General features: G+C 41.3%; 1 protein-coding gene across 1 annotated transcript; it reads left to right on the top strand.

Moving 5' to 3' along the window:
• The first annotated feature begins 13,925 nt into the window (after nucleotides 1-13,925).
• LOC100347058 (large ribosomal subunit protein uL13-like) lies at nucleotides 13,926-24,192 on the top strand. Its single transcript, XM_089304904.1, has 5 exons — nucleotides 13,926-14,355; nucleotides 14,629-14,786; nucleotides 15,886-15,916; nucleotides 19,894-19,956; nucleotides 24,059-24,192. The coding sequence occupies exons 1-5, from the start codon at nucleotides 13,926-13,928 to the stop codon at nucleotides 24,190-24,192; spliced, it is 816 nt and encodes a 271-aa protein (XP_089161030.1).
• The last annotated feature ends 503 nt before the right edge of the window (nucleotides 24,193-24,695 follow it).

The following is a 24,695-nucleotide window of genomic DNA, read 5'->3' as shown; positions in this document are numbered from 1 at the left end:
CATTAGACATAGGTTGTTCTAGTTTTTTCCTAAGACATAGCTTACCCTGGCTATTCTCCATTCTTACTGACTAACCTCACATGGTAACCTCAGTTACAAGGCACTGCCCCCAGGAGATGCCAATGTGATGCTGCAGACCTAATATCATCAAATCAAGCAATCTTGGATCCAGAACTGATTCTAGAAATAATCCCACACATTCTCCTCACCTTACATTATTGCTTTAGAAATATTATTTTGTAATGTAAGCTCTATTAATATATAAGCTATCCAAAATGATCTTGAGTATAGAATTAAAGGTGCAAAAATTCTACTGTAGATTTAATAATTCCCCTTAAACAGTCTTTACTTATTTATAGAAACAAAGATAACAGACAAGTAGAAAGAACAAAGTATTATTTATGTGTGCATCTCTGCATATGAGGGAGGTGTTTTTCTTTATGCTCAATTCTAGGTCATAAAATTTAGACTCAGGAGATTGTATTGCTTGTCTCAAAGTTCTCTAAATTGAACAAAGATGCAAGCAGTCACCTGTGCTTCCCATAAACCTCAGACTTAAACTGCACATCAGGGCCTTCAGCTTTCTCCTCTTCCTCCTTCTTTTCTTTCTTCTTTTTTTAAGATTTTATTTATTTATCTGAGAGGCAGAGTTGCAGAGAAAGAGAAAGGGAGAGATATAGAGAAAGGTCTTCCACCCGCTGGTTCGCTCCCTAAATGGCCCCAGTGGCCCGGGACTGGGCCAGGCAGGTCTCCCAGTTGGGTGGGTGTTGTGGGGGCAAACACTTGGACCATCTTCCACCTCTTTTCCAGGCCATAGCAGAAAGCTGGATTGGAAGAGGGGCCTCCGGGACCCTTACCAGTGCCCACATAGGATGCCAGCATCACAGGCAGAGCCTTAACTTACTACTCCACAGTGCCAGCCATTTCTCTTCCTCCTTTTTCTCCTCCTTTGCTTCACCTCCTTCTATACCTCCATAAGCCTCTCTCATAACAGTGAAAATGTGGAGCTGTTCTCCAGCTTACCTAGTTAGAAGGACCCTAAGCAAATTAGATAATGCTCAATTCCAAGGCAACTCAAACACAATGCAACTATCAATTAGCTTCTCTCTCATGCAACCAATTACATTTTTCTGAGTCGATGTTAATCTGCCTGGTGACAAGTTTGGTTCTCTATAACCTTCTTATGACCATAAGAGTTGGAATACTTTATAGGACACTGAACACAGCTGACCCACAAAGATCCTAAGTGATTGATACTGGGAAGGCTGTACGTTGCAAGTTTGCTGTATAAAGTTACTGTTTTTGCTAATACTAGGGGCCTTCACACAGTTCGGAAAACAATGGAGTTGAAAGATAAGTTTATTTTAATGCAAAAAAACTTTTAAATCCAATCAACCTTTTTTTCATAATATGCATTTTGGATGAATACTTTGAAGACCCCTATAGGATAAAAAAAAGCCCCAACCTCCATCCTTCACTCTTGCTCTAATGGGAGAACAAGAATTTTATTCTCCTCTTCATGCTTAGAAGTGGTTCTCCTATTGCTATAAAAATATTCTCTCATTGGTTCTGTTGACTATTTTACAAACACAACTTGTTTCAAGTTCAGATGAGCTAAAGTATGTTTGCATTTTACAGTGTCTGTGACAAGATAACCACAATTCCTTTCTTAGCCTAGGACTCCATAGCAGAGAATGCTTCTGTACATTCAAGTAGTGATTGAGACCTTTGGGGAGTTGGGAGATTGTAACACTAATCAACCCAGAAATCAGGTGCAATGGTACTTCTCAGAGAATGTATTACTTCTCAATGAAGTAAAAGAAAATGCTTTGTTTGAATTCTTGGTTTCTGCATAGGCGCCACCACTGCTTTGCAAAGAAGTTCCGAAAATTTCACTACTCAGAGTGTGAATGTGGTTCTCGGAATTACAGAGAACCAAAAGGCATTAACTCCAGGAAGTACAGATGCTATTTTTACTTAACGTGGCAGGAGGAGACACACACCAGCTCTCCTGTGAGCTTATTCAATTACCAGATTGAGAATATCAGTCCTACAGTCATTCTAAGGGAAAGGTATCGTGTATCTTTAACACCTTCTGCAGCCAGGCATTCAAGGGGACAGCTTTTCATTGTTTCTCATAGATTGCCCAATACAACCCAGGCATTTTGGAAGAAAATGAAAGACTAAATAACTAAACACCAAATTGCCATTTCCATACTTCGATCTTCACATGCCACTGCCGCATTGGGCTCTTTAATATTCTACGACGCCTGTGACAACTACTTCTCCAAATGTTGGATATGCAATTTCGATCTCTTTTTCTCTGAGTCTTTGTACCTTTTAGTCTAAAAACAAAGAGGAACAAAGATCCTAATTATACCCATAATCATTATTATCTGAAGAAGTTCCCAGTAATTAAATTTTAAAGAAAATTTATTTAATGAGCTTTCCACAGTCACATCCAAGCAATACACATTCAAGTAGATAGTGATTAGGATGAAATAGCACTAATTTGAATGACTTGATAAAAGCTCCTACTTCACTACTATGTTTTTAATAATTGTGTAATTACATAGAGAATTATTCCTGTAAATATCGCTTGTTTTATATAGAATGGAAGACATGAAGATGTGTTCTATCTGGAGCAAATTTCCAATATTTTGAAGCTGTATCTTCTTGTGTCAGCTAAAAAGTTAATATGTACGTCTTAATTACACAAACACACACACTCTCTTGCATGGAATATACACCTTTCATTTGCATGAGTTGAGCATAAGTGCTTAACTTAGAAGAAGATGTGAAGGGAAAATAAATCCTCTCTGAGAAGTGCATGGTCATTACCTGTGAATGAAAACGAAAAGCATATTTCAGTGAACATCCCCTGATTATCCCATAAGAGAGGCATGATAATTGGCATAGACCACATCAATGCTGTTGCGTCTATATCATTTCCAGTGATTCACGCAACTCTAGAAATGCTATCGCGTAATATTATGTATTTGTTCTCTTTATTTCAGGACAAAATAAAATGCTGACTTTAAAAACAACTGTGGAAAGATGAAGTACAGCTCAAAACAGAGCTCATTCATTTGAACATTTGTTTCACATCACATGATGAAGAGTCTACAGGATATTCTATATACTCAAAAATTAAGGAACATGTATTTATAAAGGAAATATAGGTTTAAATCCCTGTTTTAACACATGGTGTGACCCTGAATCACTTGCCCTCCCTGGGCCTCAATTTCTTTATCTACAAAATGGAGCAATTAAAGACCTGATTTCTAAGGACACTTTGAATTTTCAACAATAATTTTCTTAATACCATGAGCTCTATGATACATCCCATTTATAAATAGGAACAACTTGCCTGATATACTCTTCTCTTTCTAAAATGAAAATTATACGGTGATTGTTCTTAGTTTCAAAAGGAAACATTTAAATACAAACCAACTAATACAGCTCAAGGTGCCAAATATTTATTTTTCAACAGCTTACTGAATACATCAATGCCACAACGTTATATTAACTTTTTAAATAGGCAATAGATACAATAAGGTGAAAATAGAAAACTAAATAAGACAGGACATAAAGATCTGATGTCAAGGAAATAAAATGTAAATGGTCTTGATTTCCTAACGTCCCACCAAACCCCAATTTTCACCCTTACACAATTGTACCCTTATGGAAGAAGAGGACAGATTAAAAGGAAAACTATAAAACCCTCTGAAGTTGGTGGAACCCAACTTCTCACGTGCTGGTATCTCATCAGAGAAAGTTATCAATCATCTTGATGTGATCTTTAACCTGTAAGGAGGTATAAATGGTTTCAGCGCTACTGGGCTGGGATAAAGAGAAGCCAAGTAGCTCTGATGACAATGCGTGGAACTCCATCCTAGAAGGAAAGTTAGTGGGGGCTCGGCCTAGGCAGCCACAAGATTCTTTAAACTGAAGGAAAAGTGCTGCTGACTGTAGCCTGACAATGTGCAATTATGCACTGGTAAAATTCTGCCCTGGTTACAATCAACATATCCTGACTATTGATGCCAACACAAGAGGATGGACATATTCAGATCTTCTGAGAAGTCCATGGTTTTCCTCAACTCAAATACAGGCTTAGTGAGAGTTCTTATTATTCTCCTTGACTTGTAGACAGAGCACAGTGACTGAAGTTGGGCCTTTACATAATTCACTTAGAAATTTCAGGAATCTAGGACTCAGCATTCAAATAGAAAATAACTCCAGGTTAAACTATCAGCAACACAAATCCAAGTTCATGTTGGATATTTTTGTAAGATTAGAAGAATTAAGGAATTCAGTTGAAGCAAGGTCAGCTTGTCCCCTCTACTATGGTGACTGAACTCTGATTTTTAAAACCAATTCAGCAACCACCTTAGGACTCCAAAGGCAAGCATCATTTAAGCCAGATTCTGTAATCAAAGTAGGGTGAAAGACCAGGTGATAAGGAAATTATTAAATTACTCTCTCAGCCATATTCATGAAAAAGGGGTCCATTTAGCTAAGCCCTCCAGTTTGGTATGATCCTTTGGTGGAAACTATGTAAGGCTGCATATAGAATATACCCTCAAAACTGAGCCAGGGGCAAGAGTCTGGCCTATTAATTAAGATGCTAATTAAGATAACCATGTCCACGTAAGAGTGCCTGTATTTGTCAATACGTGGCTCTGCTCCTGACTACTTTCCTACTAGTATAGTGGTGATGACTGAAGTAATTGGATCACTGCTTGGGTTCCTGGCTCTTGGCTTCAGTCCTAGCCATTACAGGCATTGGAGGAATGAGACAACAGATAAGAAAACTCTGTCTGTGTCTCAAATAAAATGACTATTTTTTCTAAGTCTGGGCCAGATTAAAAGACAAAAATCAATCTTTAGAAATTATAGATATTAAAAATTTCATGAAATATCTACCACTTAGAATTTCCTGCTTAAGTTCCCTTTCAAATTTATAGTTGAGAAAGATATTAAGTACTTTCAATCCAAAAATATGTTTACATTTGCTTTAAATTCCATACCTACCACATTTCACATAATTGCATTCCAGTCAGTACACTAATCTTCATTTTAAAGTATTTAGTGAGTTCTTAAGATGCAAAATAATTAACATATTATGAAAAGGGCAATTCATTTGGGGATGAAATTTGGATCAGAGAATTTTCTTTAGTAAATAGATTATTTGAACAGGCTAGATTCAGTATAAGTCATCCTCAGGTTTTCCTGTTTAATCTCAAACATAAAGAAAGCAACTTTAAAAAGAAGAAGAAAGATCTGAAAATAAGATTAGTTTGCTAGCAATTCATTGATGATGTTGAGGAACTGCCACTTTCCTGGATGATTTTATTTTCTATGCCCATGATGTGTGAGAAAAATGCCAGCGCACGAAAAAGAAAAGCTGAAGAAAATGGATTTTGATTAGTAAGGAAATGGTCCTGATTGTGAATTTCCAGTTAGTCTCATTCTTCTGGCTTTCTTTCAAGCGCTGTTTCTTTCATGTTTTATGCTCGCTGAGCTGTTAATGTACCCTAATTTGTGGGCTCTGCTTTCAACGCAAGCATTCACTACCTATACCTGTACTCTCTATCTCTTTTATCACTCTTTTGATGCTGATAATTATTTAGATATGCTTTTTATCAAGCCACCGAGGTTCCCTGAAAAGACACCTTCTTCCAGCTCATCGGGACACCTAATAGCACATTCAGCTTCGTTCAGCACAGTTCTATCAGCATTCACTAAACAGCCTACTATGTGCTAGGCAGCTGGTCAGCATCGCTGCAGCCAGTGGGATCTCAATTCAAATGCAAGTTCTTCTCAGTTCTGATTTCTACAGGATATTCTTACTTCCAATACCTCATTTCACATCAAAAACTTAATATTTTGGATAAATTACAGCTTAGCTCACTTAGCAATAAATATGTCTCAAAGTCATGTAGAGGCTGATTTTGCACTGTGAAATATACACAATGACCACAACCGTACAGCATCACTGTGTCAGTGTTCAAGTTCAGCAACTCAGTCATTTGGCATTTAATTAGTTAATAAACAGACCGTTTCATTGAGAGCATGCATTAGCATCTAACACCGGCTGGCAGACGAGCCTTCTTGATTGATTAAAATATACATTTAAATATATTCCCTTAATTTATATCAGTTGCAAAGTGAGGCAGTTATCTTTATAACTGAGAGCATTAGCGTAAATTATTTAGTATCTTCATTCTAATTTGCACCATATTATAATATCTATCTTGATCTCAGAACTAAATAAGTCATCTGTCCCAAATTATAAGCACACTATGAGTCCTGGGATTTTTATTTTGCTTTTCCATCTTTGCCTCACAATTATTGAAAGAGCACTAGAACACCAAGGAATAGCAGTGCACTATCTAAGTGAAGAAAAATCAGCTTCAAAAAGTGCTTGGCCATTCTCATATAAATGAGCAGCTTGGGATCTGATTTTTGTTCACTTAAATGTTTTTCATGAATTGAAAATAGAGAACAGACGGCGCTCTCTCAAGATGTAAGGGGTTCCTTTCAGTCATTGTTGCCATTTTTTTTCTTTATTCTCTAGAAAATCCTTTTGTCATCACTTATGAGAGTCAGTTATGCGACAGGCTTTGCACTAGGACCTCAGATGGGATGATGCAAAAGGAAACACAAGAGTGAGTTACAATCATGTTAGAGAAATGAGACATGCAAGCGATAAGAAAAATAAAATATCACACAGTGTTACTTGTACAAATATATATATATAAGAAATACATTTTAGAATAATTTTCATTCTTCTAAAAATAACACTTTTTTGCCAGCACCATTTATTTAAGAGATTATCCTTTCTCCACTGTGTAGTCTGCATACTTTTGTTAAAAATCAGTTGACTATATGCATGTGGATTAATTTCTGGGTTCTTTATTCTGAAATTATATCCCTACCTCTCACCATGTTCAAAAATCAACTTAAGATAGATAAAAAACGTAAATGTAAGGCTTGAGACTATGAAGTTACTGATAAAAAAATATAGGAGAAACACTTAAAGATGTGGGGGTAAGTGATGACTTCTTGGATAAGAACCCCAAAGCACATGTAAGAAAAGCGAAACTAGATAAATTGGATTATATAAAACTCAGAAGCTTCTGCACATCAAAGGGAACCATCAATACAGGGCAGATGCAGCCAAGAGGATGGGAAAAATATTTGCAAGCTACTTATTCAACCAAGTATTAGTATCCAGAATATATCAGCAACTATAAACACTCAACAACAACAACAAAATGCAATCAAGAAATAGGCAAAGGGGTTTAATAAACAGTCTTCAAAATAAGAAATACAAATGGCCAAAAAATGTATGAAAAAATTCTCAACATTGCTAACCACCAGGGAAATGCAAATCAAAACCATGGTGAGATATCACCTCACCCCTGTCAGAATGGGTACTATCCAAAAGACAGAAATTGACAAATGCTGGAGAGGATGTAGAGAAAGGAGCACTTTTACACACTGTTGGTATGAACATAAATTAGTTCATACACTGTGAAAACAGCATAGAGATTTCTTTAAAATCTAGAAATAGATTTGCCATGTAATACAGCAATCCTCTCCTGGGTACATACTCAAAAGATATGAGCACCTTGTATCAACGAGACACCAGCACCATGATGTTTATAGCAGCACTGTTCACAATAGCCAAAATTTGGAATCAACCGAGGTGTCTATTATCAGATGAATGGATAAAGAAAATGTGTGTGTGATTGTGTGTGTATGTATATGTACGTATAAAATGAAATATTATTCAGCTCTAAAAAAGAATGAAATCCTACCATTTACATCAAAACGGAGCTATTGGAGGACATGATGCTGAATGAAATAAACCAGAGAAATACAAACACTGCATGTTCTTCTTTATATGAGGGAGCTTAAATTTAAACAGAAAAAAAAAATCAAAAACAAAACAAGAAGAGAGAAAAATGAAATAAATGTTTTTGAATCAGTATTGCTGCAAACATAATTTTGTTAAATTTTGTCTTATATCTTTGTCAAACACATGATTAAAGATGGTATACTATAGTTTTAATTATCTATCATTATTTTAAATTTACTGCATATGAGTAAAATGGTCATGTTTTCATTGATTATTGTTTATAGATCTTACCTATATTCCTGCTGAACTATGGTTTTTGCACTATTTACTTTTGGAACACTTCATTTAGTGGAGCATTAAGTCTTTGACTATATTGTAAGTTAAAATTTGTGTTAAAGAGAGAGAGAGAAACAGTGAGGGAGAGAGGGAGGGAGGGAGGCAGTGAGAGAGGAAAAGAAGTATCATTATATTCTTATTGTATCTATGAACTACCTTAAGTTTGTTCTATTTATATTAATAAATAAGTGAATGAATAACTAGAAGAAAAAATAATTTTCATCCATAACAAAACACATGTTAACTGAAGAAAATATAGAAAAGTATGAAGAAAAATTCAATCATCTATTATGTCCTCATTCATAAATAGCCGTTACTGAAATTGTGTTATTTAACTCTCTAGATTTGTCTGAACATTTTGTTTTTTTTTCAAATTGAAATGATACTAACCTTTTCCCACTCAATGTTGTATCATGAACATATTAATATGTTGTTAAATATTATTCTAGAACATTATTATTGGATGAATGTCATTCCATCACATGAATGTAATGTCATTTAGTTAACCAGTTATCACAGCGGGATATTTTTATCATTCATCATTTGCAAATGTTTAATGCAGTGCTTTAATAGTTTAAGTAAATCTTTGTGCACATTCTGAATTAGGGAAATATATTATGTTAGACCTGACTAGTGCTCACTAATATCCAGTTCTCTACTGCATGGGAAATTGGAAGAGGACACTTCTAAACCCCTGCCTGGGAAGGAGCGAGTGACTCATTTGAATCAATGAAATAAAACATTTAGGGGCTCACTTGGTTAATCCTCCACCTGCGGCTCCAGAATCCCATATGGGCACCAGGTTCTAGTCTGAGTTGCTCCTCTTCCAGTCCAGCTCTCTGCTGTGGCCTGGGAGGGCAGTGGAGGATGGCCCAAGTGCTTGGGCTCCTGCACCTGCATGGGAGACTAGGAGAAGCACCTGGCTCCTGGCTTCGGATCGGCACAGCACCAGCTATAGCAGCCATTTGGGGGGTGAACCAATGGAAGGAAGACCTTTCTCTCTGTCTCTTTCTCTCACTAACTCCGTCAAATGAAAAAAAAAATGAAACATTTAATAGACAGTCCCTGATGTATCTGTCTTACTAGCATAGTAGCTGATAAGAACCTGTATTCAATACTGCAGTTGTATAGAGGAGCTTTACCTTCCTGGGTCCCTGAGTTCCTATTTTTTTTTCTCTTTTTTTTTGAATTTTTAGGGGCAAATGTTGTAGCATTGCACATTAAGCTGCCACCTACAGTTCTGGCATCCCATATGGGCACTGGTTTGAATCCTGGCTGCTCCACTTCTGATCCAGTTCACTGCTAATGTGCCTGGGAAAGCTGTGGAAGATGGCCCAAGTCCTTGGGCCCCTGCTACCCACATGAGCGATCCAGAGAAGCTCCTGACTCTTGGTTTCATCCTGGCCCAGCCCTGGCTGTTGTGGCCATTTGGGGAGTGAACTAGGGGATGGAAGATTCTCTCTCCCCCCCGCCACTCTTTCTTTTATATTTATTTATTTGACAAGTAGAGTTATAGACAGTGAGAGAGAGAGACAGAGAAAGGTCTTCCTTCCATTGGTTCACCTCTCAAATGGCCACTACAACCGGCGCACTGCGCCGATCTGAAGCCAGGAGCCAGGTGCTTCTCCTGGTTTCCCATGCGGGTACAGGCCCATACATGGGCCATCCTCCACTGCCTTTCTGGGCCACAGCAGAGATCTGGACTTGAAGAGGAGCAATCAGGACTAGAATCCAGCGCCCATATGAGATGCCGGTGCCACAAGGCGGAGGATTAACCAAGTGAGCCACAGTGTCGGCCATCTCTCTCTTTCTTTCTCTCTCTCTCTCTCTCTTTCTCTCTCCCTCTCTTTCTGTAACTCTGACTTTCAAATAAATAAATAAATAAATCTTTTTTTAAATGTATTGATATAAAAAGAACAGATTTCATGTATTTCGTAGGTGCAATTCTAAGAAGATAACCAAATTTCCTTCACTCACTCTCTCTCTCTCCTTCCTTCAATCCCCCTCTTTCCTTCCTTTTTTTGTTCTTTAATTTTGCAAAAACATAATTTCCATCCACTTTGTAATCACAAGCAGAGCTACCAGACAACTCATGTGGGACAGCGAGTAGAAGCAAGAAAGGCACAGTTACAGAGAGAGCGTGAGGGAGACAGACAAAGAGATCTTCCATATGCTAGTTTGCTCCCCAAATAGCTTCCGTGATCAACTGGGGCTGGGACAGGACAAAGCCAGGAGCCAGGAGCTTCATCTGGGTCTCTCACACGGTGTAGGGGCCTAAGCACTTGGACCATCTTCTGCTGCTTTCCTAGGTGCATTAGCAGAGAGCTGGATTGTAAGTGGAGCAGCTGGGACATGAACTGGGACCCATAGGGGATGCCAGCATTGCAGGTGGCAGCTTTACCTGCTATGCCACAACTCCAGCTCTGAGACAAACTCTTGTTATGTCAAATCACTGAGGAGTTAGGGTTGTTTTTTCTGCAACATCACTTAGCATAATATGTGCATTGATATTTTAATTATTAATATAAATCACATACCACTTTGAGACTGGGTTTCCTTTTGATGTTTGACAACAATCATATGAGCTGTAGGATTTTAATTTTCCCTGAAACTTGCTATTATCCTTAAAGTCCACATTGTAACAGCTTTCACTGACCACATACTATGTGGTAGACATTTTGTAAGCACAGTATGTGACAATCGTATCAAGAAGAAATTCATTTTTCCTTTCAAGAAATTATTTAGCAATTAAGGGCAAAGCACTAAGTTGTATGTCATGTAGCTTAAAATTTTTGAAAACACTCAAATCCTAAAGTATTTCCCAGCTCAATAAAATATTCACTTACACAAATGGCCACAAAGGTAAAGAGAATGTACTGCATCTCAAAAGGACTGCACACTAACTGCACACACACTGGTGGCATCTTACATGGCCTCATGGGGTAGGTGTTTCTCAAATGATATATAGGATTTTAACAGATGAAGTAATCAAGAGTTCTGGTCAGAGAATGAGTACCTGAACTTGCAGAATATTTGAGTACTTATATTAACAAGTGTTCTCAACCTGGTGGAACAATGGAGTCTCCTAGGGAGCATTTAAAAATCCTGATGCCATGAGCCTCCCACCCCAGATCCTGACATAATCATCTTGGGCGTGGCCCTGGGGCATTGGGATTGTTTTAAATCTCCCCAGGTGATCTGTGCACGCATCCAGGGCCAGCTGTTGACCCCTCTAGAAGGTGATTGAAACATTTCAGTTGTGACAGAGGTGAAGTGCTAAGTAGTACACTGATGCAAACAGTAAGGACAGAAAGCAGGGAATGGTGTCATTGACACTGTGAGTCCGAGTCCAGGAGAAAGAGACAATCCTAACAAATCCAGGTGACTCAGAGAAAGGAGCCTGCGTCAGGCAGAAGACAGCAAGTTGAGTTCCGGCTAACTTGGGAAACCAGACACGTGGAAGGATGAAGTAGGCACAATGCATTGCCGTGAGCTTTTCCCCTTGATGAAATCCAGTACAGCACACTTCAGGATTTCTTAAAACTGCTTTTTCTGCTGGGCTTGGAAAGGACTGGCCCTCGGGAGACCTTGGGTTTCATATCATTTGGCCTATTTGTGTGCCAGAGGCTTTTACACAAAGGGGCAAGAAGATGAAGGCTGGGTGAAAAGCATACATTTCTCTGGTAAAGTGCATCAATTTCCAAAGAGGAGTCAGGAAAGGCAAGCTAGCTCACCACACACTTCAGGCAGGGAAACTGCAGAAACTGTGGTTGTAGTTTGCCATCGGAAGAGAGAGTCCTTCAAGGCTGCTCACACCTCCGTGCCCCGTGGAAAACCCTTGTGTATTCCCCACATGGAAGTTTCTTGTTTAGATAAGGCACTGGCAAACTATAGCTTCTGGGCCAAATCTGATTCGTGTCTTGTCTTTGTAAATAAAGTTTTATTGGAATACAGCTATGTTCATTCATTTACATACAGCTGTATTTGCACTCTCACTAGCAAGGCTGTTGTAACAGCAAAATCTACATGGTGTTCAAAGCCTAAAATGCTTGCTCTCTGGGCCTTTACAGAAAAGATTGCTGACTCTTATTCTAGATATTATAAAATTGCAGTAAATGTTCAGATTAGATATAGAGAGCAAGAGAGAGAGAGAAATTCAGATTGGGATGGTGACACTAAAATGTGCTAGTTGGCAGAAAAAAATTTGGGAAGGTTGGGCTGGTGCTGTGGCTCACTTGGTTAATCCTCCGCTTGCAGCACCAGCATCCCATATGGGTGCCGGTTCTAGTCCCTGTTGCTCCTCTTCCAGTCCAGCACTCTGCTGTGGCCCAGGAAGGCAGTGGAGGATGGCCCAAGTGCTTGGGCCCCTGTACCCATGTAGGAGACCAGAAGGACCTGGCTCCTGGCTTCGGATCAGCATAGCTCTGGCCGTGGCGGCCATTTGTGGGGTGAACCAATGGAAAGAAGACCTTTCTCTCTGTCTCTCTCTCTCACTAACTCTATCTGTCAAATAAAAAAGAAAAAAAAATGGGGACGGTAAAGAAAATGGAAATTGGCAAAAATCTTTCTATCACTATATCTAACATAAAAATGAGGGGTCCATATGATAAACAGTTTAGCTCATGTTACATTTTACAGCCACATTAATTACATTTGAAGGAATTAGGCCTATACGTTATGTTTTAGTCAAGCAGAATGAGCTGTTAGAAACACATGCTGTCATCCAAACCAATAAATGGGTAAATTTCCCAATCACATGGCATTTCCTCTGAAAGTCTGAAAGTAGCAGTTGGCAGTGAATGAGCGCCTTAAGCAGGTTTTAATAATGGTGGATGTCTTCACTAATGCAACTAATTGATTCAGATATGAAATGCAAGCTCAGTAATGCAATCTAAGTGGTATTTAGTTTTCTGATGTGGCTCTGATTTCTTAGAAGACACTAGAGTATGGAGGTGACCTCCATCAATTTTTTTCTTCATTTTTTATCAGAATTTATAGTCACCCTTTCAATGCTTTCTTTCGATTGCCACTGAACCCCCTAACAACATCAGCAACACCAAAAGCAAAAACCACTAGTACTCCATTTATTTGAGCTAATTAACCAGTGTTGAGATAATTTTTAGAAACATTAAATATGACTTTCATGTTCAGGCAGTAAATAGAGCTAGACCTACTATATCTTAGCAGATGGTCTTAGAAAATCTCCTTTAATGTTATAGTTGGATTTACTCCATCACTTATAGCATTATTAACATTTATTAAAGACCTCCTACATATATAATATTGAGTTTATCTGAGTATAGAATGATGCTTTTGATCTGAGTATAGAATGATGCTTTTGAAATTATATCTTTTCAGCTGGCGCCGCGGCTCAATAGGCTAATCCTCCACCTTGCGGCGCCAGCACACCAGGCTCTAGTCCCGGTCGGGGCGCCGGATTCTGTCCCGGTTGCCCCTCTTCCAGGCCAGCTCTCCGCTGTGGCCTGGGAGTGCAGTGGAGGATGGCCCAAGTGCTTGGGCCCTGCACCCCATGGGAGACCAGGAGAAGCACCTGGCTCCTGCCTTCGGATCAGCGCGGTGCGCCAGCCGTGGCAGCCATTGGAGGGTGAACCAACGGCAAAAGGAAGACCTTTCTCTCCGTCTCTCTCTCTCACTGTCCGCTCTGCCTGTCAAAAAAAAAAATTATATCTTTAAAGTTTTTCCCAGGCAGCTGCTGAAGATGGCAGAGGGGCAGGTCCTGGTGCTGGACGGCCCAGGCCACCTCTTGGGCCGCCTGGCGTCCATCGTGGTCAAGCAGGCGCTGCTGGGCCGCAAGGTGGCGGTCATGCACTACGAGGGCATCAACATTTCCGGCAATTTCTACAGGAATAAGCTGAAGTACCTGGCCTTCCTCCGCAAGCGGATGAACACCAACCCATCCCGGGGCCCCTACCACTTCCAGGCCCACAGCCACATCTTCTGGCAAACCGTGCGAGGCATGCTGCCCCATAAGACCAAGTGGGGCCAGGCTGCCCTGGACCGCCTCAAGGTGTTGGACGGAATCCCGCTGCCCTACGACAAGAAAAAGCGGATGGTGGTCCCCGGGAGGCTCAACGTCGTGCGGCTGAAGCCCACGCGGAAGTTTGCCTGCCTGGGGCGCCTGGCCCCAGGTTGGTTTCTGGAGAAGCTACTATAACCTAGGACTGAGAGAGTGTGTCCACGGAAGAACTCACTAAACAGGCCTGAGAAACAGATCTCACTGAAGAGGGCATGGCTGTGGCTCACTGATTAGCAAGAAGGAGCTGAGGCACTCTGCAAGCAGAATTTTCTGGAAGTCTGTCCTCTGAAATGCTGGGGAAGCCATCATGGGTAAGTGTCTGGCTTTGGAACTCACCAGAAGAGTGTTGGGAGATATTGTTCTTAGCCTGGTGCCTTGCTGGCAGCATCAGAGTCTGAAGTCAACAGAGGAGGTTCCAGAGAAACTTCTGGCTGCTCTGGGTCAAGTTCAGCTGCAGATATGGGGCTCTGTGACCTACTTCCTCTACAAGAGAAAGTGCTGGAGAATCTGTACACTGCACAGGAATTTGACAAGCAGTGCACAGTAAAACTCAGAAAAAGAAACTCCTTTTCATCCAGTGTGAGGACAAACCAATAGGACAACAGGTACCACTGTGCCAGATGACAAAAAAAATACTTGCAAAGTTCACTTTTTTTTAATTTTTTAAATTTATTTGACAGGTAGAGTTACAGACTGTGAGAGAGAGAGACAGAGAGAAAGGTCTTGCTTATGTTGGTTCACTCCCTAAATGGCCACTACAGCAGGCACTGCGCCGATCTGAAGCCAGGAGCCAGGAGCTTCTTCCTGGTCTCCCATGCGGGTGCAGGGGCCCAAGCACTTGGGCCATCCTCTACTGCCTTCCCAGGCCACAGCGGAGAGCTGGACTAGAAGAGGAGCAACCAGGACTAGAACCCAGCGCCCATATGGGATGCTGGCACTGCAGGCGGAGGATTAACCAAGTGAGCCACGGCACTGGCCCCGCAAAGTCCATTTCTATTAGTAGAGAACAGCATGAAAGTAGGGGCACTGGAGAAAGAGGTAACAATCCATCAAGAACTGGCACACTTGACCTTCATAAGTGAGCCTTCAATGTACCATGGATTTTCATCACAGCTGAAATGAGAATTTCATAATCACCCGTTTCTCTGTGTTTTTTGTTTGTTTGTTTTTTGACAGGCAGAGTGGATAGTGAGAGAGAGAGACAGAGAGAAAGGTCTTCCTTTGCCGTTGGTTCACCCTCCAATGGCCGCTGTGGCCAGCGTGCTGTGGCCGGTGCACCGCGCTGATCCGATGGCAGGAGCCAGGTACTTATCCTGGTCTCCATGGGGTGCAGTGCCCAAACACTTGAGCCATCCTCCACTGCACTCCCTGGCCACAGCAGAGAGCTGGCCTGGAAGAGGGGCAACCGGAACAGAATCCGGCACCCCAACCATGACTAGAACCTGGTGTGCCGGTGCCACAAGGTGGAGGATTAGCCTAGTGAGCCGCGGCGCCGGCCAACCCCCGTTTCTCTATGTAACACTCCAAATATGCCTGTAGGACTCTTGGTAGTCATTCACTCAGCAAGCATCAATCAAGTGCCTTTTGTGAACCAGTAGTGTCCTCAGAAGTCAAGAGTAAAAGATAAAAATTTGTAATCAAGGTCATCAAAGATCAACCCAATGAGTTAGAAGGTAAGTGCGTAAGTTAGGGAAACAACGGGCTGGACGGTCCATCAGAGGTGTGTACCCTGGGCCTTGTGAACCAGAGGAGAAGCTGGCAACTCCTTTGTATCTTGGAAGATGACTGGGGGTTTTCCAGGAAGGCAAGAGTGAAACAGCCCCCACTCTGAGGGAGCTGTCCATGCAAATGCTCAAGGTCAGGAAGATAAGGAGTTTTTGGCTGAAGAGCTTGAGATTTCCTGAGACTGCCAGCAGCCAGATTGGAAAGTCCTTGTTTGGACAGAAAAACTAAGTCTTGACTTTAAATATTATCCTTTCTCTGTTTTCTGGAACATTTTTAGAGAAATATGCTACTTTTATTTGTCATCCTGAGGACTTGAAGACAATAAGATGAAATACTTGGATCTTTACTTTTTAGAAGAAATCAGAGTGCAAAAGAGAATAAACAGTATTTAAAAAGAAGTGACTCGTTAGCCTCATGTTCTCTCTCCCCCCTCCCCTCATCACTCCTCTCTCTCTCTTTCTCTTCCTCTCTTCTTTTCTCTTTTTAATTCAAATGTGACTCTGGAGTGCAACCAACATAATATATTGGAGGATTAGAACATCTGAGCCACATCACTGATGAGCTTGCTTTTCATCCAAAGCAAAGGGAAAAATTACTGGTGAGTTAAATGAGTGACTCATGGAAAATGACTGAGCATGTAACATTTGGGTAAATGTGGCATGGCCACTGTACTGAGCTATAATTCAATTTTGAACCACAGTGGAAGCCAATACAATTCCCTGGTATTACAGCTCAGAATTTCAGGAGAGCTGGAGAGCTAGCAAAGGTTGAAGAGGAAAGAAACCCTGAAAGATGGATTTTGATTGTCAGAGAAGGTTCTGTTCCCTTCTTTTCTTGGCTTTAGGGAGAATCTACATCCTGAGAACTTAGTGGCTAGGGAGGAAGCTCTTAGACCTGAAACTCTTATCAGACCTAGAAGTCAGGTCCTGCAACAAATCTTTATCTGACATAGGCGGGTATTGTCTCCAGTACTTCTGCATGGTTTCTGGGAAGGCCCATCTAACCAGCCATAAAGGCAGGCAGGGTTCAAGGCTGATTTTGAGCTATAGCTAGAGCAGGCAATCACTTATATGGTATAGTTTGAAAAACAACCCTTTTCTCACAAACCACTCACTAGAATAAATATGCTATCCCACTTCCTGGCATTTCACCATATCACACATTTCTTTATGTATGCTATAAAAATAGATTGTGTGATTGGGTTAAACTACTGCCCTCTAAAGAGATCCCCTACTCCAAAATACAAAAAAAAAAAAAAAAAATCCACATATCTCTAAAAGAGCTAGCAATGGCTTACTGGGCATGTACTAATTCACACTTTGTCTAAATTGCTTTTTAAAATGCTCATTTAGCCGGTGCCGCGGCTCACTAGGCTAATCCTCCACCTTGTGGCACCGGCACATCGGGTTCTAGTCCCGGTCGGGGCGCCAGATTCTGTCCCGGTTGCCCCTCTTCCAGACCAGCTCTCTGCTGTGATCAGGGAGTGCAGTGGAGGATGGCCCAGGTGCTTGGGCCCTGCACCCCATGGGAGACCAGGAGAAGCACCTGGCTCCTGCCATCGGATCAGCGTGGTGCACCAGCCGCAGCGCGCTGGCCACAGCGGCCATTGGAGGGTGAACCAGCGGCAAAGGAAGACCTTTCTCTCTGTCTCTCTCTCACTATCCACTCTGCCTGTCAAAAAATAAAAAAATAAAAAATAAAAAAATGCTCATTTAGTTATTAATTTAAATTATTTTAAATAATCCGTTTGCCCAATGAAAGAACGAATGCACAGAGAGGTTAATTTTCCTGTTGAACGTGATACTTGCAGGCAGCCTGGCTTTGCTGTCCCAAGGTCTTCTACTGACTGTTCACTTGCCACTAGGAACTTCATTAGAGTTGTGTTGTAAACAAGACCATGAGGTAAGCACTGCTCTAAGCATTTGATACACATTATTTCATGTCTTCTTCAAGTCTAACATCTTCTAAGATAGAAAAAAAATCAGATGTATTTTATGAGAGGTAAAGCTGAGGTGCAGAAAAGTGAAGAAATGTTCCAAGGAACTCTGTTATTAAGGGCCACAGCCCACTTGGCATCTAGTTCTGTCCAGTTCTCAATCCCACAACTAGAGCAGCTTTCTCAATTCTTCCAACCACTGACCACTCACCGCTAGGTATCATACACATTTTCGCCATATGTATTCTTATGCTGACCATTTTATGGAATTTTATTTTTTTAATGTTCTTAAAGATTTTTTTTTATTTATTTGAAAGTCAGAAATACAGAGAAAGAGAAAGAGAGAGAGATCTTCCATCCATCCTCTGGTTCACTCCACAAATGCTGCAACATCCAGGGCTGGGCCAGACTAAAGCCAGAAGCCAGGAGCTTCTTCTGGGTCTCCCATATGGGTGCAGGGCTCCAAGCACTTGGGCCATCTTCTGCTACTTTTCCAGGTGCTTTAGCAGGGAGCTGGATATGAAGCAACAGGGACTCAGACTGGCACCTGTATGGTCACAGGCTGTGGCTTTACCAGCTATGCCATAATGTAAGCCCCATGAAATTTTCAGATGTAGAGTAGCAATGAAGTTGGAAATGGGGAGCAAAAGACTTTTCTTAAAGGTATATTTGCATAACAAGCCCATTGTGTTTGGTGGGACTGATCTCAATTCTGGGAGGGAGGTTAAAATACCACTGAAGCAATCTCTTAGTAGCTCCATATTTTTAGAATGCTCCTCCCTGTATCCCCTTTCTTTCTAGTTGAGGGCAATTTTCCATCTCCCATCAAGCAATTTTGACCTCTTTACTTCAAGATACCTACTCCTCTTATGAATGCATAGATTTTATTGATAAACCCATCAATTTGAACACTATTCTGCATGTAGAAAAAGAGAAGAGAATAGCTTTTCTTTAAGATTTATTTGTTTTTATTTGAGTCAGAATTACAGAAAGGAGAGAGACAGAGAAAGAGAGAGAAAAAGAGAGCTTCCATCTGCTTGTCCATTCCCCTTATGACTAGAATGGCCAGGGCTGGGCCAGGCTGAAACCAGGAGCCAGGATCTTCTTCTGCTTCTCCCATGCAGGTGCGGGGAGGACCCAAGGACTTAGGCCATCTTCCATTGCTTTCCCAGGCACATTATCAGGGAGCTGGATTGGAAGTGAAGCAGTAGGGACTCGAACCAGCACCCATATGGGAGCCGGCACTGCATATAGTGGTTTAACCTGCTACACCAGAGCAGCAGCACCCATCGAATAACTTCTAAAGTATCTACTAACTATTGGGTGAAATGCTGTGTTATACGGATCTGAATCTCATGGATTCTACCACATTAACATCTCTCATATCTGATGCTCCTCACAATTCATTGTCTGACACTTTCTGTCATTCAAGCAGTAGTCATGACACAATAATCATTGTTCAGTTGTTATCCTCTGTGGTAGAAGGGCAGGACAATTCCAACCCCTGGACACACAACACAATTTACACTTAAGGGCCAAGTGAAGCATGGAAGGAAATTCTGATTGGTTTTTGGAAAGGTTTTTTGACACCTCAGTATCACAACTTGAACCATGAGTAGGAGCATCATGGGAGAAATCTCACACATGAATAGAACATTCTTTGAGGAACTGCTATATCATCATTGCCACCTCAGGCCTAGGGGATGATGCTGTAGGAGAAGCACAGAGGTCAACACCTATGAGACAAAAAGTAGCAGTGAAAGGTCAGATATGCAGGAGTCCAGGAATGTGTAACATACTTACTCTTCTCTTCTATATTTTCCTTTTATGTAGGCCAAGAATCATACTTCTTCCTAAGTGAGCAAAAACAACAACAACACTACTTTCAATCAGTGATATGTTAGATTTTGCAACTGTCTTAGTGGAGGCTGCTAAATTGCCACAGTGTGGATGCCTTAAAGAACAAGGATTTATTTCTCATACTTCTAGATGATGAGAAGACCAAGATCAAGGTGCCAGCAGGTCCGGTGTCTTGTGAAGCCCTGTTTCCAGGTTTGTATATGGCTATTTCAGGCAATCAAAGCCAAAATTGACAAGTAGAATTACATCAAAATGAGAAGCTTCTGTACTGCACAAGAAACACTCAGGAAAATGAAGAGGCAACCGACAGAATGGGAGGAACTATCTGCAAACTATGCAACTGATAAAGGTTTAATAACCAGAATATATAACGAGATCAAGAAACTCCACAACAAAACAAACAATCCAGTTAAGAAATGGGCAAAGGACTTAAGCATCTTTTTTTTTTTTTTTTGACAGGCAGAGTGGACAGTGAGAGAGAGAGACAGAGAGAAAGGTCTTCCTTTGCCGTTGGTTCACCCTCCAATGGCCGCCGCGGCCGGCACGCTGCGGCCGGCGCACCGCGCTGATCCGATGGCAGGAGCCAGGAGCCAGGTGCTTTTCCTGGTCTCCCATGGGGTGCAGGGCCCAAGCACCTGGGCCATCCTCCACTGCACTCCCTGGCCACAGCAGAGAGCTGGCCTGGAAGAGGGGCAACCGGGACAGAATCCGGTGCCCCAACCGGGACTAGAACCCGGTGTGCCGGCGCCGCTAGGCGGAGGATTAGCCCAGTGAGCCGCGGCGCCGGCCTAAGACTTAAGCATCTTTCAAAACAGGAAACCCAAATGGCCAAAAGACACGTGAAAAATGCTCAGGATCACTAGCAGTCAAGAAAATGAAAATCAAAACCACAATGAGGTGTCACCTCACCCCAGTTAGAATGGCTTTCATACAGAAATCAATAAACATCCAATGTTGGCAAGGATGTGGGGGGAAAGGTACCCTAATACACTGTTGGTGGAAATGTAAACTGGTAAAGCCACCTTGGAAGACAGTTTGGAAATATCTCATAAATCTTAATATAGACCTACCATATGACCCAGCCATCCCACTCCTGGTAATTTACCCAAGGGAAATGAAAGCAGCATATGAAAGAGTTATCTGCACCCCCATATTTATTGCAGCTCAATTCACAACAGTTAAGACATGGAACCAACCCAAATGCCCATCAACTGGAGATTGGATAAAGAAATTATGGGATATGCACTCTGCAGGATACTATACAGCAGTAAAAAGAAATGAATTCCTATTATTTGCAACAAAATGGATGAAACTGGAAAACATCATACTTAGTGAAATAAGCCATTCCCAAAAAAACAAATACCATATGTACTCTCTGACTTGTGATAACTAATAGGATTCCTAGAAGGTAATCAATAGAAGTGAAATTGACACTTTGAGAAGCAACAACTGTGAACAATCCTTGTCTTGATTGTTGAGGAACAGCTTTTTTTCCCCATACTATTTGTTGTACTCTTTACTTAACACAGAGTTAATCATATGTGTATAAAGTTAATTGAAAGTAGATCTTAGTAAAAAAAAAAAAAAAAAAGAATAGGAATAGGAGAGTGAGGAGGAGGAGAGGTGGGAAAGTGGGTAGGAGGGCAGGTATGCAATCACCATGTTCCTAAAGTTGTGGTTATGAAATGTATGAAGTTTGTATTCCTTAAATAAAAAGTATTTGGGAGGGAAAAAGTAAATGGCTGTCCTCTTGCTGTGTCCTGATATGGTAAAGAGTAGAGTGAGAACAAGCTCAGTGCCTCTTCTGATAGGGCGGTTAATTTCATCATGAGGGCTCCCCCCCACCTTCCTGAACCAAAAGCCCCACCTCCAGATCCCATCACCTTGGGAATTGAAATTTCAACATACAAATTGGGAAGGATAGGAGCCGGCACTGTGGCACTGTGGGTTAACGCCCTGGCCTGAAGTGCCGGAATCCCATGTGGGCACCAGTTTGAGACCCGGCTGCTCCACTTCTGATCCAGCTCTCTGGTATGGCCTGGGAAAGCAGTAAAAGATGGCCCAACCCTTGGACTCCACACCCACGCGGGAGACCTGGAAGAAGCTCTTGGCTCCTGGCTTCAGATCAATGCAGCTGTTACGGCCAATTGGGGAGTGAACCCTCTCTCTTTCTCTCTCTCTACCTCTCCTTCTCTCTGCGCAACTCTGACTTTCAAATAAATAAATAAATCTTTAAAAAGAAAAAAACAAATTGGGAAGGATAGATTCAGCCCACAGGAGAAAAATATGCTATACATATTTTAATCTTCATGATGACACTAACAGGCAGGTAGGTATCATTGTTTTCAGTTTAGAGAAGCAATAGAGACTGCCTAGTGAGTCCAGTCTGAGCCTATGCTGTGTCAGACCTTGTAGTCCTGCTTTTTCATCACTCCATGTGGCCCTTACAATGCCTGGAGATCAGCCAGTTATCAGTTTTGTGCATTTCACTGGCCTGGGTTTCAGTTTCCAGTTCTATAAAATGGAGATGAAAAAACCTACAGTACAGAGTTGCTGGGAAGATTAAATGGGATCAGATTTCACATCCTTTCAAACCTGTAGCTTTGGGAGACACCAGCCTTATCATGCCACATGGGAACTCTTGAAATGCCTGCCTTTTGTTAGATCCTCATTAGACATTTTCTCATGTGAATGTTCAATCTCAGCTAGATGGTCAGCACTTTGAGGACAGGAATTTGCTTTTGAAATAAATCTGAATTGCTTACAGCATACTATGCACCCGACTGGCATTGCATGAATGTTTGTCTAAATGAACAAGAAGCATTTGAGAAGTTGTGAAGCGTTCAATGCTACTGATGTTATTGCCTGTGAACCTGTTGGAACAGAGGACAGGCTGGGAACAGCATATGTTGGTGATGATTTGGCTGCAAAAAGAGTGAGACTTTTTAATAAAACTGCACTAGACCACATTTTCTCCCAAGATGATATTTATGACATTTTAGGTAGCAGGAGATGAAGACTCTTGTGAGAGGAAATAATGGAATAGGAGATAGAACAAAGAGTTGGAAACACTGATTTTTTTTTTAAGACTGTGTGACTAGGGGAGAGTGCCACTTGCTCTGTGATTCATGACTTTCTGTCGTGTATTGAGTCATCTGAGACTATAGAGAAGGAGCTTTTGTCCTTAGGAAGCAATTTTCAGTCAAGTTCCAAAATCATGTCAAATAATTATCTTTTTAAATACATGTTTATGTATTGTAATTAACTCTAGAATCAGTGTTTCTAATCCCCAGTGCCTCAGAAATTCCCTGGTACTAAGTTAGTTATTTAGGGAAGGGCATTCATTATGGGCCTGTAAATTTTATTTAAAATTGAGCCGTCTTCCTGCTGTTTGTTTAACAGTCCCTGTGTTCTGTGTGGGGAAGTAATGCGTCTCCCCAAATGCACCTAACTCACTACCAGTGGATGAGTAGGACACAGGGGCCTCCATATGAAATACCAAGAAGAAATTTGTGTCTACGGACACATGCTGACAGTGCAGAATTTTTTTATAGCCAAAATATATGTGATTTTGCCTTCTGGAGCTCCTCAGCCCAACTTAAGACCCATTCCACAGAGAGGGTGCCTTGAAGCTCACATTCTTGGTTGCTGAATCAAGAGTCTCCGCAATTGTTCCCATTTGTGGAGTACTTAGAAAGGTGTTAGTAAGTACAGCAATGGCGAGTCGGGATTTGTTTCATAATTCTGATGTATTACAGGATTGGGGCTCTATATGGAAATAGAAGGGAATTGAGTATGAAATATGATTTGAGGAATGGTCCCAAGTCCTGGGGTCCCAAATGCTTTCACTATTTGCTTGCTTTTACTTTCAAATTCCCCACCATGAATATCATTCCTTTGGATAAGGTCCTCTTTCTCATGTAAAAATGACACAAAAAGCTAAGTATAAAGCTTTAAATGAGTAATTTCATGTTTATTTATTATTTTTACTTCTATCTAAAAGGCAAAGTGAGAGAGAGAGAACGATTGATTTTCCATTCCATCTACTACTTCATTTTGCAAATGTCCGCAACAGTCAGACCAAACCAGGAACCTAGAACTCCATTTGGATCTCCCACCTGGGTGCCCAAACACGTGGGCCATCGTCTGTTGCCTCCCAAGATGCACATTAGCAGAAAGTTGGATGGCAAGTGGAACAGCAAGGACTTGAGTGGACCCTCCAATATGGGAGGCAAGTATCCCAGGCTTAACCTGCTATGCCACAATGCCTACCCGTGTAGTTTTTATCACGTAGTCGTGAATGATCATGAAAATGTTTCCCTTGCATCAGACCTAGGACCCTTTGAGACTGGTCCAGAAATTAGATACATGTTTAGATTAAAGCTCAAAAACTGGAGTGGGATAAGGGACCCCATTAAGGAAGACTGACTCAGTTAGGGGAGCAGCTCACCCTGGGATCCGTGAGAGACTTCTGGATGGCAGAGAGTACTACAATAAGGAGAAAGTTGAGCAGCAAAAAACAACTCGATTTCTTTAACAAGCAAGGCTGGCTCACAGATTACACATTCTTTTGAAATAACAATATATAATTCCAGTGGGTGACTGTGGTGTCTTGGTTTGCAAGTGTTGCAATGCAATATTAAGATAATGGGAATTCATAGCCCATTTCAGTAGTAGGGTCAACCCTGACAGCAAATAACAGCCACACACAACCCAGTCTACCTTCCTGGATGGTGGAGTACTTGCAAAACCAATTACTGTAGGCTGTGCTGCAATACAGAATTCAAAAGCTATAACCAATTGTTATAAAAAGAAAATTGAGCCACATGCCACAGTTTTTTTTTTCTTTCCATTAAATCATAGCAGAGTATCTTTGGCCTAATGTCCCCTGTGAGACGAGTTGGGGTGATTTGTGTAGAAATTCTCACTTG

This window comes from Oryctolagus cuniculus, chromosome 10, assembly GCF_051225735.1.
Source record: "Oryctolagus cuniculus isolate XC-2025 breed Fujian yellow rabbit chromosome 10, ASM5122573v1, whole genome shotgun sequence".
Lineage (NCBI taxonomy): Eukaryota > Metazoa > Chordata > Mammalia > Lagomorpha > Leporidae > Oryctolagus > Oryctolagus cuniculus.
The sequence above is the reverse complement of the archived record's forward strand: the minus strand, read 5'-3'. Positions and strand labels throughout refer to the sequence as shown.

Excerpts from the sequence above, each read along its gene's own strand:
- LOC100347058 (XM_089304904.1), top strand. The coding sequence starts at position 13,926 with ATGGCAGAGGGGCAGGTCCTGGTGCTGGACGGCCCAGGCCACCTCTTG. Across the intron at positions 14,787-15,885 it reads AATTTGACAAGCAGTGCACA|GTCATCAAAGATCAACCCAA; the intron begins GTAAAACTCAGA and ends TTTGTAATCAAG. Across the intron at positions 15,917-19,893 it reads TCAACCCAATGAGTTAGAAG|ATGATGAGAAGACCAAGATC; the intron begins GTAAGTGCGTAA and ends TCATACTTCTAG.